The following is a 13,443-nucleotide window of genomic DNA, read 5'->3' on the forward strand; positions in this document are numbered from 1 at the left end:
AAACAAAGCAACAGCGAAACAAAACAAAAACGAATGAAGCGAGCTGGCAAATTTTATTGGGTGAAGTAATACCAAAATAACACCTCAATAAAGATATTTTCGTTGCGTTAAAAAATGAATGCTATTTTCAATAGATTTTTTGTGTGTTACACTGACATATATCCTAAATGTATCCGTATCAATAAAGGCTGAATTTTGTGGTCACCCTACCAACATATTTTGTACCCAAAATTGAGTGTTACTACCTGGCGTTATAACACCTTTGCATGCAGAAATGTTTAACAACATCAAAAGAATCATGATATAGAAAATGATTTATTTAGCATTTGTCTCTTTAAGAAGTATATGAAGTAACAAATACGAAAATGCATGTACATTTGGCTGTACCAATAAATACGACAAGAATAATCAATACATTCCATTTTAGGATTATTTTCCTATATAACGGTACAATCAGAAATGTATGCAATGATCTCATTTTTTTTATATCGCAAACAAAGATTTTAAACATAAATGTTCGATAAGCATAAAATTAGAAATAAATAGAGGATATTTGTTTGTTTTGCATGTAAGATTGAAATATAATTTCACTGAGTGAACACCAGATGCAATATTTTCACGAGTGGCGTAGCCACGAGTGAAAATATAATAGCTGGTGTTCACGAATGAAATATATTTCAATCTTATATGTAAAACAAATAAATTTTCTTTTTATTTTATGCTTTTTAAGTGATTTTAAGTATTTGTTTACTGATTTTGCCGCGTAACGTCGCGCATTTTCCTTTGTGACGTCATTATATCATGACGTCACATCATAAGTTTTGAAATATAGTTCTGTTAAATTTCTCTAATTTTGTTAAATTTTTAACATGATGTATGATGACATTGACTTTCTTTTCCTAAATAATCAAATTTACATATGACGGCATTTATTTCCGCGTGTTATTCCATTTGGTTATGATTTTCTTTTCATCCGCATTCAGATATAGTCCGGCTACAGTGAAAATTATATTTTATAAATTTCACTAGTGGTTTATCAGAATATAATCATCTGATATATTGTAATAAAACACTGGAAAGCATGAAATAATATGAATAGAACTAACACTTAAAAGTTTTAACATAGACATTTATGTTTAAAATGTCGATTTCCAAAAAAATTACCTTGTTTTATGCAGCAAACGGAATAACATTATACATTTAAAGAAAAAGGTAATACTCCTGCAAAGCTTTAAAACTTGTCAGTTGATTTCATAGAAATCATTTTGATGTCATTTATGTATTACTCAATAAACACACTCTTATAAGTAGCACTTTTATTTGGCACGTGAGCGTTGTAAACCGAATTTTAGCGATTACTACATGTAATGTGTGTATTTTTAATTATTATGATTTGAATAAAAGTTAATACTGTCAATATTCGATGCATTTCTGTTTAAACAATCGTTTATTTTCTGTCGATTTCAAAAGCAAGGCAGTCAGTTTTAATTTACTAAAATAATTCTCACTACTTTGGATTTTCCATGCATTTGTATTTAGTAATTACAGCATTAATTTGCAATCATCCTGTGGCTGAGTTAAAAAATTTATATGTTTGCCGCACCCAAGATCCGTCGGTCCGAAAATAAATAGATAAAAAATTTTATTCGTTTCTTTTTGTATAATTGAGAATTTATCAACAAAAATATCATTCTACAACATCATCAAGTGGGGCTGATGAATTTCACATGAAATGATGACAAATTATGTACCCTAATAATAAGACATGTTCATGTATTGTTAGGACATGATACGTCGTAGTTGAGAAGAATGGTAATCTTTGTTTTAATAATTTTGTAATCATTGAAATTAAATGCAATTGTAAGTGCAAATGTGAAAATATTCATGGAGGATAAGCTTTAACTAACAATAAGTGTTTGGATATTCAATTTGTATTTGTTGGGTTTGTCTAATTCCCGGTTTTACATAGTTGTTTGTTCAAATTATTCTGATACCATCGAATGATTAGTGTTAAGTGATAGGATTATCAATCTGAAAATATTGAACAGACTGTTGTTAGTGGGCGAATATCTGATCAAACAGACAAATGCGAGCATCTTATGAAGCCATTAAATGAGCAGTAGATACTGGTACAAAATATGGATATATAGAGAAAGTGTACATTAAAAAACCTTTTCAACTAGTGGTTTGGGTTGAAATTGTCTCCATGTTAAAAATACAGAAATAAATAACACATTTAAAGACACAAAAAAACATTTTATTACAAGCCAATAAATATCATATTAATTATGTAATTTAGATTAAACACTTTTTGCTTTGCAAAAGGAAAATAAGAGGTACATTGTGTTCAAAGAAAAAAGCGAAACAGTTGACACTTCTGGGGTTTGAAACATTGCCCCTCAGATTCTCACACAAGTGAGAGTAGGATTAAAGTATACGCTGTTCCTCTATAGAATTTTTTCTGCAAAATTTATCATCCTCTGTACTAGAATAAAATTGGCTCTATAATTAACCTTTAAAGCACATACTATATCAAGTGTACAAAAAACTTAACAAAATGTACTACACAACATCTTATAAGGAATTACACATTTATATGCAACAACTAAAGCCAATGAAAACTGAACCAAAATGATCTCGTAAATGAACTCGCACAACATTTTTTATTATGACAGAAATGTTTAGTGATTTCACCTGTATATTACAGATATTCTTATAGACATGTATTATATTGTCATATAATAATAAATAAACTATGAAATTCTAAACAAAAAAGGTGTTGACATAATGGTCCAGATGTCCGCCTCTAAACCAATATATAGTGGGGTCAAGTCCTTCAATGTTGAATGTTGGACACACATTCTTTGTGAATAATTTGTTAATAAGTTGATTTTCCTAAAATGAGTCCTATGAGGCAGATGGAACCTGTGCAATGAGGCACGTGGATCCATTTCATTACATAATCAAAGCAGTGTGCAGGGATGGGACGTACACAAGTTTTTGCAATGAATTCGAAACTACAAATTATTAGGCTTAATTATAAAATTATCCTTTTTAATTTAATAACCATTTTTTTCCGTAACGTTTACCTCAGCAGATTTTTTACCTAAATGGCAGGCAAGACTGCGCGTACATTCGGAATACTTCGTAAATGATCTATACATAGACTTAGACTGTCAATAAGCAGTAAGCAGTAGGCAGTTAGCAGCAGGCTATCCAGTTTGCAGTAGAAAGTGAGCTGTAGGCTGTCGTTTATGGAATTCCGTATATTTTCCTTTGAAAAATCTACTACGTTACTAGCGCAGAAGCAAATATAAATAAGAGAAGATACTCCATTTTACATTTCACGTGTCACAACAGAGATATGGAAAAATCCCAGTATCCGGTATGTCCGGAATCGGACATCAATTTCCATCATTGAGTAGGCGCCTATCGTATTTCAAGCTAAATTTTAAATCTATAAATTTGTCATGAAATATATGATATAATTATTTAATCAATTATAATTTTAGTCCCACAAGTTACTACAAATATCAAAACAAAGCAGTTAAGTTTGATACGATCCCGGATTCCGTGCTTAACGGAAAACAGGTCGTGATATTATCCTGTACAATCACGTGGTACTGGATGAAAGAATTTCGTATCATAAAAGAAGGTGTTTGCCTTTGGCAGAAACCCAAACTGTTTGTTTTCAGAGCAAACGTGTTAAAATATGAACATTTTGAAGTAACAATTTGGTTCTAATGTTTTTGAGGAGGAATTTCGAAATATTTGTTAGACAGTAGTTTTTATCTTCTAAAGGCAAACTGTTTTCAACTATTTTACTGATTTTGACATTATTCCTTTTACCAAAGCATAGAATTCTAATACGCTAATGATCATTTTCATGATCAAGTTATCTGTAACAAATCAAAAACCAAAATGTATTATAAGAAACGTGAGCTTGTAAAACAGAAGAAAACAAGACCAACAAGGAAGACTTAACTAGGATGGTATTGTTTGGATCAAGTTACTTTGATTAGTTTGGAACTTAAAATAATTTATACGTATGAACGTGTAATTATTCTTCCGTATAATACATGTGTACAAAATGATTTAACAAATTTAAATAAGTTTTACTTTCTTGAAGGCTTGAATAATGACCATACGGACATTGAGGCGGTGATTTCGACCCGTGGACATACCTGAATGTTTTTTCCAAAATACATATACTTACACCGTTATATTCACATGACCGAAGACCCAGAATCGTGTCACACACGATCTAGATAGTTAAGGTTTTAGTGATATATTTATACACGGACAGGACTCTATACTAGATTTAGGATAAAATCATATATCATAGCATTAAGATGAACTAATATTTGTAACAAAACGTTTTTATTTTCTGCTTAACGCAATCAGTAAAGTATGAGTTCAATTTTCTATATTGCTATAACATTTACTATAATTTACGACATAAATAAATGTCAAACAATGCTTAAGTTTCATTTCAAAAGTTACCTAATATATAATTATGGTTCGCACTCGTATACATTACATAAATAAGTTGTTTTATCCCTATGTTTTGATAATCACTACCGACCAGTTCATCCATGGTCTAACCATGTGTGATAAATGATTTTGTAAAAACATTATTTATATTGCTCGATAGTGCTTTTATTACAAAATTTAGTATTTTACAGTATAATTTCTTATGGCAGTTTTTAAGACAAGGTCAGTAGAGGTTATCAAACTTTTAGAATGTAAAAAGTCTATTATAATATTGTAATTTAATGTCTCATAATGACAATGTGCAATTATGTCATCCTATTGCAATTGATTTATATGGTGAAAATGTTGAGAATGTGAATATACGTAAGTAAGGGAGGTACATTTCTATAATATGGACTAGTATTAGCTATGACAAGTCTCTTGTAATTCTTTCGAGAATGGCTATATACAATTTCAATGCTTTAAATGATTTATATGTATATATGTGTACTGTATAGATGAGACTATAATAAATAATAAAATAAATATAACGAGCATTTAAAAATCAATAATGGTCAAGGGCATATAACGGCTGATTTGCAAATAAATGAATGAAACAATAAGCAGTAATTGTTTATATAGCATTGGTCTTTTCTTTCTTTATCTTCACAAAAACAAACAAACAAACAAATTCCTACGGACCATTTTCTGAAAAAAGTGTACTTTGTAAAAAGGAATACAAAAGACGCAATGACCAACATAAGTTTTACGCCGAGTTTTAAAGTCGGAAGACATTCAGAAAAAAAAGTGTAATAGGAATTTATGTACTTGTTTTGTAATATAGTGCATGAAGAAATTGGTACAATAGATTTGTCTTATAAAATATTTGTATTGTATTGCCATGACTTATTGTTCCTATCTTTGAAATTCTTTATTCTGTATTGACTTAAATACTTATACTAAACACTTAAACAAAATCATGTTTGACAAAGATCCCCACTTAAGTTTTACAAAAAACAAGTGAAAAAAGAAAAATTGTCGTCCGCCGCGAATTTGATACAATACTTTCATATGCCTACAGAGGCAATCAAATCGTTTTAAAAGATAAAGTCCTTAATATAAGATATGATAATGAGCGGGTCAACCAATCAAACCCAAACAATTTTGAATTATTTTGAAAATTCTTTACAATCTGCTGAGTAATACTAATAGTTGTATATGTCAATATATATGAGCAATCATGTTCTTTGGTCATTTATATTATCATATGTTTTATTGTCGTCTCTAAATCGATTATCTAGTGTTGTATATTCGGCTGTATCAGACCGTTCTGTACTTTGCTCTCCAGCGCTGTTGTTTATTGAATACGCCAAATTGGCATATGTCTGTGTTTTTGTCCTGAAGTGTAAACATGTTATTCTACATTTTCAAGATAGTTGACAACAGTTACAAATGACGTTTTAAGTAACAATTATATAAAACTATGGTCTGGAGAGCCACCAAATACTTAATATAATAGTATAGTGATATCTTACCTGTCAGCTGCTGGAAATCATTGCATTTATTACACGTACCTAAACTCTAGGATATTCTATTATTTGTACAAAAATATATTCGTGGCGAGTAAAAAATGTATATTTCTTCCGAATTTTGTTAATATTTGATTTTTGAAATTCTGTCTCTAAAATATTAAAAGCATTTAAAAATATAACTAAAAAAACAATACTCACTCATTTTCCTTTGATGATTTTGATTGCCCTGAAACATAAAGATATTCCTGATTCGTCTCGTAAATGTAATTGTTTAATGAGTAGAGGAAATAAAACAAGCTATTATGACTATCATGGCGACGAAAAGGAAAGAAATAAAATATTTTCCTCAAGAAAAGAAATAGTAATTTGACATACGTCTACAGTATATCGAGATTGTTTAAATATTGGCAACAGGTCAGTGCCGCACTCATCTGGTATTTCTTAATTAGACTAAGAACATTGGTAATATGGATGTAGCATAATCCTTCTGTAAAACAATAAACAATCAAATAGCGACAGGTGAAAAATTGTAAACATGTTTGGAAACCTTGAATAGTGTAGAATGTTATATGTTATGAAATGGTATTTAAATATTTTGACACAAAAAAGGTTTTGATTATTCCATTAGTGCTATGGAAATAAAATAGTTAATACTTTAAAACCATTCACTGTATGTTTATAATATAAATGAATTGAAGACGCTTCTGGAGGTTTGTGTTTGTTAACAATGATTTTCCCAACATAAATAAGTTAAAAGGATATTATCTGTCAAACAATATCTGAAATTGAAGCAAGTACACCTTAAATTTCAACATGATAATGCAATTTGATAAAAATGCAAGGTTGAACTTTTATCCACTTTGGTGTCTTGTAAAGTACCAAATGTGAATACATCATTAATGAAAGCTTTCTTTTCCAGTTAGCTGTTCCTTATTGAAAGGGTAATGTATGATTTACGGGACGGTTAAAGAGAAAATTCAGTTATCGTTCAAAAATATTTATAACGGATACTATAAGAATCTCTCACGAAATACTTTGCGACGAGAAAAAGTAAAAGTGTATTATATTTCTTTATAAATCATTTGTATCTGTTTCATTTATGTGTTTTCTTACGTCTTTTTCAAAACATTGACTTAGGCTTAAATTTTATAATAAAATAACCTGTAAAATTGCCATGCAAATGCCTGTTTGAACAGATTTAAATATCGAAGTCGATGCCCACTTTCAAAAGAATATTAAAGCCATGACGGCCCGATTTCAGGCAAATAGAATAAGCACATTTTGACATATTCATTTACTGATAAAAAGTATTGATACGTCATTTTGCTTGCTAATTATGTATTTATATTTATTAATTAAAGGTGAATTAATATTGCTTTTTCATTCAACGAATATCAGCACGTATTGATTTGTCATAAGAACTGTTGTTGAAATTTCCCTCTTGTTAAATGTGAATCCGTTTCAGAATGCATTTTCAGCAAATGTGTTGGTTAAAATGGTGTATGTGCACGGTGCGCGAAAAGAAATGGAGACATAAAAATACCTTACTTAAAACTTTTTTATTCGTGCAAAAAGCCAAACGTCATAATTTATTGAATGTTGTTATGTAGACGTATCATGCACGTATATGCAAATATTCATCCATACTTTTGACATCTTGTATATACAGTTAAATCAGTTTTACCTTTGGTACGCTTTATTCTTCTGATTAGCACAGTCACATAGCTGCCATAGACGGATACGACGACGGAAATAATTCCAAACACAACTCCAACTATGATTGTTTGATAACGATCATTTTCACAGTGACATTGTTCAGGAATTACTAAAAGACAAATATGAAGATATGTAAATATTTAATTATGTTCGTTTCGATACATTTGTGTCGTATAACATTTAAATCCCAATTTGTTTCAATTCACCTTGTTAGCCTTTAAGCGATAAGATTTAAGAATTAGCTATGTGTATATGTTGTTACTATGATAAGTTGTCTAAACCTACCGGTATTATGATACAAAATATTGGATAAAGCAGTAACGTAACTATGCTTTAATCTTGAATATTTATGTTTAATTGTCTACTTGTTAAAAGATATCATATGGTCATTTATTGCTGTCAAGTTGAATTGAATTAAGTAGATATTTCAAAAGATTGACTGTCCCTTAAAATGGTGATTGACCAACAAATACACTATAAAAACGACATAAAATATAAAAAAAGATTACCCCATTCATTTTTAGGAAACGAACAATACTTGTACATGCTGAATAATTTGATATAATTTCCGTTTGTCACGTGTATTATTAATTTTCTTTATTAAGAAAGATTTACAATTGACCAAAATTACGGCAAATTATTAAATTATTTTGACTTTTACCTGATAACGGACCATTTACATTTGTATATGCATAATGCCACTTTAAGGAGCACGTTCACAAACACAAATGACATATTAGTTCGTATATTTATTTATTAAGCATTATGAAATTGGAGAGGATACTATTGTTTTTATTCGATTCGTTTACTTATACAGAAACCTACTACCAAAGTATTTCGATGCATCCTACCTGAAACGTCATTATTAGAGATATGTCTTACTACCTTTTCGGTAGAGCCCTATTCGTTTCATTTTGCTTATGTGCTGTACCGAAATAAAATAGTTTAAAAAACTTCGGAACTCATAGTAAAAACCAAATAAAAATGACAGAAATGTCAAACCTTTGGTTGAAATTGTTAAGATGTCTGTTTCAGAAGAATTCCCCAGTCTGTTAGAAGCATATAGAACAACTTGGTAGTTTGAACCACTTGATAAGTCTGACGCTGTAAAATTCATCAATGTTTCCCTTGTATCAGGGATTTGATAAACTGTCCACTCTTGTTGTGATTCTTTTCTGTACTTTACAATGAAGGTTTGTTCTGGTCCATTATCAAAGCCAGGTTTCCATTGTACAGTAAATGATGATACAGTCACTAGCTCTTGTTTATTAATAAAATAGGTTGGCACTTCTGGTTTATCTGTAAACAGATTAATGGTAAAATGTTATCACAATTGTCTGATGTACTGTTGGACATCTGTTTTTGTACTCATATAAACATCGCACATGTCTTTTAGGGTTTTAGTGCATAGTAGCGTCCCGTGATTTGCAATAACCCCGGAGGTGGAGTAACCTTACCGACATTTTAATGTGTATTTTCACCGCGATACATTATTTCATAGAACATAACGGGTTTTTTTCAGTCTATATAGAAACTCGTCTATGTGGAATATTGCAAAAACATTATTGACCCGGTGATAGATTAAAATTAAACAATGTGACGTCGTATTATATGGTAAAAAGTTTACGCTATGTATAATTTGCATTCAAAATCGGGAAAAAAACTAAAATTAATCTGCCATAAAGTTATGAGATATTCATACAACTTGGGAAACTAAGTTTGCTTAAATGATCTATTTACATAGGAATGTGTGAAATAGATTTTTTTTAAATATTTTGTAAAAACAGGAAATATATAGTTAAACTATCAGGTAAATAAATATATATGTAGCTATTAATGGCGGCTTTTAGTACAAATATATACAAAGATACATGTATAATTATAAGCGAATCTAAACTTTTAAATACATGCCAACGTTTGATATGTTTTTATAATACTGTAACAGTAATTACTTATACATACAAACAAAATTACTAAATTACACGATTTTAATACTTTACTTTAGTTATTATCCTCGTTGATGACGTCAAAATAAACGATGAACACCCAGCATACCACACGAGGGTTCTACACTAGATAAACAAGAACTTTTGTTCTGTTTACAGTTAGATGGCCCCCTATCCCTATTCGGTAGTGCGGACAGACGGACGGATAGTCGGACGGACAGACTGACGGAGTCTATTTCTATATCCCTTTGTTTCTTTGAAAAGGCGGGGGACCAAAATATCTGGGTTTCTGTCATCTCTAGTGAATTTGAACTTGCAAATATTTAACATTAATTACAATGTCACACTTGTTGTCATGAAAGTTATTATTTGTGCTACAATCCATCAATAAATAATGACTAATGGTCCACGTGCATAAACCTTGACCTCTCTTTGTGACTTTGACTTTGTAGCAGGGATCTGGATTATAAACAAAATATTTAGATTCACAATGGTAGTCATAATAGTGTGTCAACTCCTCAATAAATGATGACTAAATGGTCCGAACACACATTTTCATATTTTTATCTGAACTTTGACCCGTAGGTGTGACCTTGACCTTGGTCACATGCAATTGGCACGCGACATTCAACCTTAAAATGGTAAACATTTGTGCCAAGTTATATTGAAATCCCTCTATGCCAGAAGTCGTTTTACTACAGAAAACATTATTCATTTAATGGCCCTTAAGTGTGACCTTAAAATTTGACCTAGAGACCTGGTTCATGCACATGACACTTTTTTTATAGTGTTGAACATTTCTATGTAGTTTCATTAGAATCCCTCTTTATGCGTAAGAGATGTGTTCTGGACAAGATCTTTATATTTTATCATCTTAAGTGACCTTGACCTTGCATATTTATAAACCTAAATAACATGTTTCACACCCGTTGTCATTATAAGGACAATTTGTGTTTCAATCCCTCAATAAATAATGGCTAAATCGTACGAATACACATTTTCATATTTTTATCTGAGCTTTGGCCCATATGTGTGGCATTGACATTGGCTGCAGGGACCTGAATTTTGCACGCGAGACTCCAGCTCGCAAAGTATAAGATTTGTGCCAAGTTATATTGAAATCATTACACCCATGTGGAAGTTTTGCTACAGAAAACAATTTTTCAATGACCTCTTAGTGTGACCTTGACCTTTAATCTATAAACCAGGTTTATGCACATGGAACTGCTTCTTATAGCTTTTTACATTTCTATGAAGTTTCATTAGAATCCCTCCTTATGTGTAGGAAATATGCTCTCGACAAAAATCGCTTTATTTTATCACCTTTAGTGACCTTGATCTTGCATATATAAACCTTAATTACATGTTTCACTCCTGAAGTCATGTTTTTGACCATTTGTGTTTCAATCCCGCAATAAATGATGACTTAATTGCCCGAATACATATTTGCATATTTTATCAGAATTTGACCCCTGTGTGTGACTTTGACATTAGCCGCCACACTCCGCCTTACAATGGTGAATATTTGTACTAGGTTATATTAAAATCCTTTTACCAATGTAAAAGGTTTGCTCCGAAAAAGCGTGTTTCAATGAATGTTTAGTGTGACCTTGACCTTTGACCTGCACGACACAGCTTCTCATAATGGTAAACATTTCTATGAAGTTTAATTTAAAGTCTTGAATGAGCGTAGGACATAGGCTCCGGACAAACAAGAGGGCCATGATGGCCCTGAGGTCGCTCACCTGTATAAAGGCACCAGGAGCGGGGCCACTTTAAACCCCAGGGCTTTATTTGAACAAACTTGGAAGTCACCAATTAGAAGATGTTTCACGATGTTAAGTTTTTACTACACACATATAATGAAAAACAACGATCTACCCCCCTCCTTCCTTCCCCCAGCAGGGCCAATTTTAACCCAAGGGCTTTTATTTGAACAAACTTGGTAGACACCCATAAGAGATGTTTCATACTATACATCTAAGCTCTAGCTGATTGGGTTTTTTTAAAAAAAGATTTTTTAAGTTTTTACTATACACATATAGTTAAAACCAATGACACCCCTGGGGCAGTGCCAATTTTGACCCCAGGGCTTTTATTTGAACAAACTTTGTAGACAATTACCAGAAGATGTTTCATGCTTAATATCTAAACTCCAGCTATTTGGATTTTTTCAAAGAAGAATTTTAAGTTTTGCTATACAAATATAAGGAAAATCAATAACACCCGGGGCGGGGCCAATTTTGACTCCAGGGATTTTATTTGAGCAAACTTTGTAGCACTCACTAGAAGATGTTTCATGCTTAATATCTAAACTCCAGCTATTTGTTTTTTATCAAAGAAGATTTTTTAAGTTTTTGCTATATACATATAAGGAAAATCAATGACCCCCGGGGCGGGGCCAATTTTGACCCCAGGGCTTTTATTTGAACAAACTTGGTAGACACTAATTAGAAGATGTTTCATGCTAAATATCTTAGCTCTAGCTCTTTGAGTTCTTTAAAAGAAGATTTTTAAGTTTTTACTATATGCATATAGGGAAAATCAAAGACCCCCTGGGGCGGGGTCAATTTTGACCCCAGGGCTTTTATTTGAACAAAATTGGTAGACACTAATTAGAAGATGTTTCATGCTTAATATCTAAACTCTAGCTATTTGGGTTTTTTTTCAAAGAAGATTTTTTAAGATTTTTCTATACACATATATGGAAAATCAATGACCCCCGGGGCGGGGCCAATTTTGACCCTAGGGCTTTTATTTGAACAAACTTGGTAGACACCCATTAGAACATGTTTCATGCTAAAGATCTTAGCTCAAGCTCTTTGAGTTCTTTAAAAGAAGATTTTTTAAGTTTTTACTATATGCATATAGGGAAAATGAATGACCCCTGGGGCGGGGCCAATTTTGACCCCAAGGCTTTTATTTGAACAAACTTGGTAGACACTAATTAGAAGATGTTTCATGCTAAATATCTTAGCTCTAGCTCTTTGGGTTCTTTAAAAGAAGATATTTTATTTTTTTACGATATGCATATAGGGAAAATCAAAGACCCCCTTCGGCGGGGTCAATTTTGACCCCAGGACTTTTATTTGAATAAAGTTGGTAGACACTTATTAGAAGATGTTTTACGCCAAATATCTAAGCTCTAACTCTTAGGGTTTTTTAAAAGAAGATATTTAAAGTTTTTTCTTTCGGTTGCCATGGCAACCAGAGTTCTGCATGGAATTCAATTCTTTGAACAATTTTTAAAGGTTACCACCACAGGAACATTCCTGTGAAGTTTGGATGAAATTGGCTTAGTGGTTAATGAGGAGATGTCATTTAAAGTAAAAGTTTACTGACGAATGGACGGACGACGGACGGACGGACGCCGGTCGAAAAGCGATAACAAAAGCTCACCCTGTCACTTTGTGACAGGTGAGCTAAAAAATGAACGCCGCCCTTATAATACGACACGTTTTTTAAACACTGAATAACTTTCGATTTGGCTGCAGATAGAAAATTAAAAAAAAATTGAGCACAAATTGACAATAAAATATTTTGCAGATTTGCGTATAATAATAGATTCAAATTGTATAATGAAAGATTGACTTAATATATTGATAAGTTGACTTTATATAATGATTCTACCACATAAAAGCGCACATCGTATTTAATAGTTTCACATCGTGTAATGAAATATTGACCTTATATTTTGAAATTGATACTATATAATGATGCTACCACATAATAAACTGATAAATGTACATCGTATGAATGTATATTCACATCGTATA

At 31.5% G+C, this 13,443-nt stretch overlaps 1 protein-coding gene across 1 annotated transcript in view; it reads right to left on the reverse strand.

The window, feature by feature from the left end:
- Positions 1-2,747: 2,747 nt before the first annotated feature.
- The window catches only part of LOC132732983 (synaptogenesis protein syg-2-like), a 45,902-nt gene continuing 35,206 nt past the window's right edge, over positions 2,748-13,443 (reverse strand). The window contains exons 11-14 of the mRNA XM_060719538.1: positions 8,724-9,020; positions 7,690-7,830; positions 6,204-6,231; positions 2,748-5,871 (exon numbers count right to left, since the gene is read on the reverse strand). Of these exons, the coding sequence (XP_060575521.1) occupies positions 5,712-5,871; positions 6,204-6,231; positions 7,690-7,830; positions 8,724-9,020 (626 nt within the window). The 3' untranslated portion in view covers positions 2,748-5,711. The remainder of the gene's footprint in view (positions 5,872-6,203; positions 6,232-7,689; positions 7,831-8,723; positions 9,021-13,443) is intronic.

The sequence above is a fragment of the Ruditapes philippinarum genome, unplaced genomic scaffold, assembly GCF_026571515.1.
Source record: "Ruditapes philippinarum isolate M1 unplaced genomic scaffold, ASM2657151v2 ctg2094_1_1_1_1, whole genome shotgun sequence".
NCBI classification, from domain to species: Eukaryota; Metazoa; Mollusca; class Bivalvia; order Venerida; family Veneridae; genus Ruditapes; species Ruditapes philippinarum.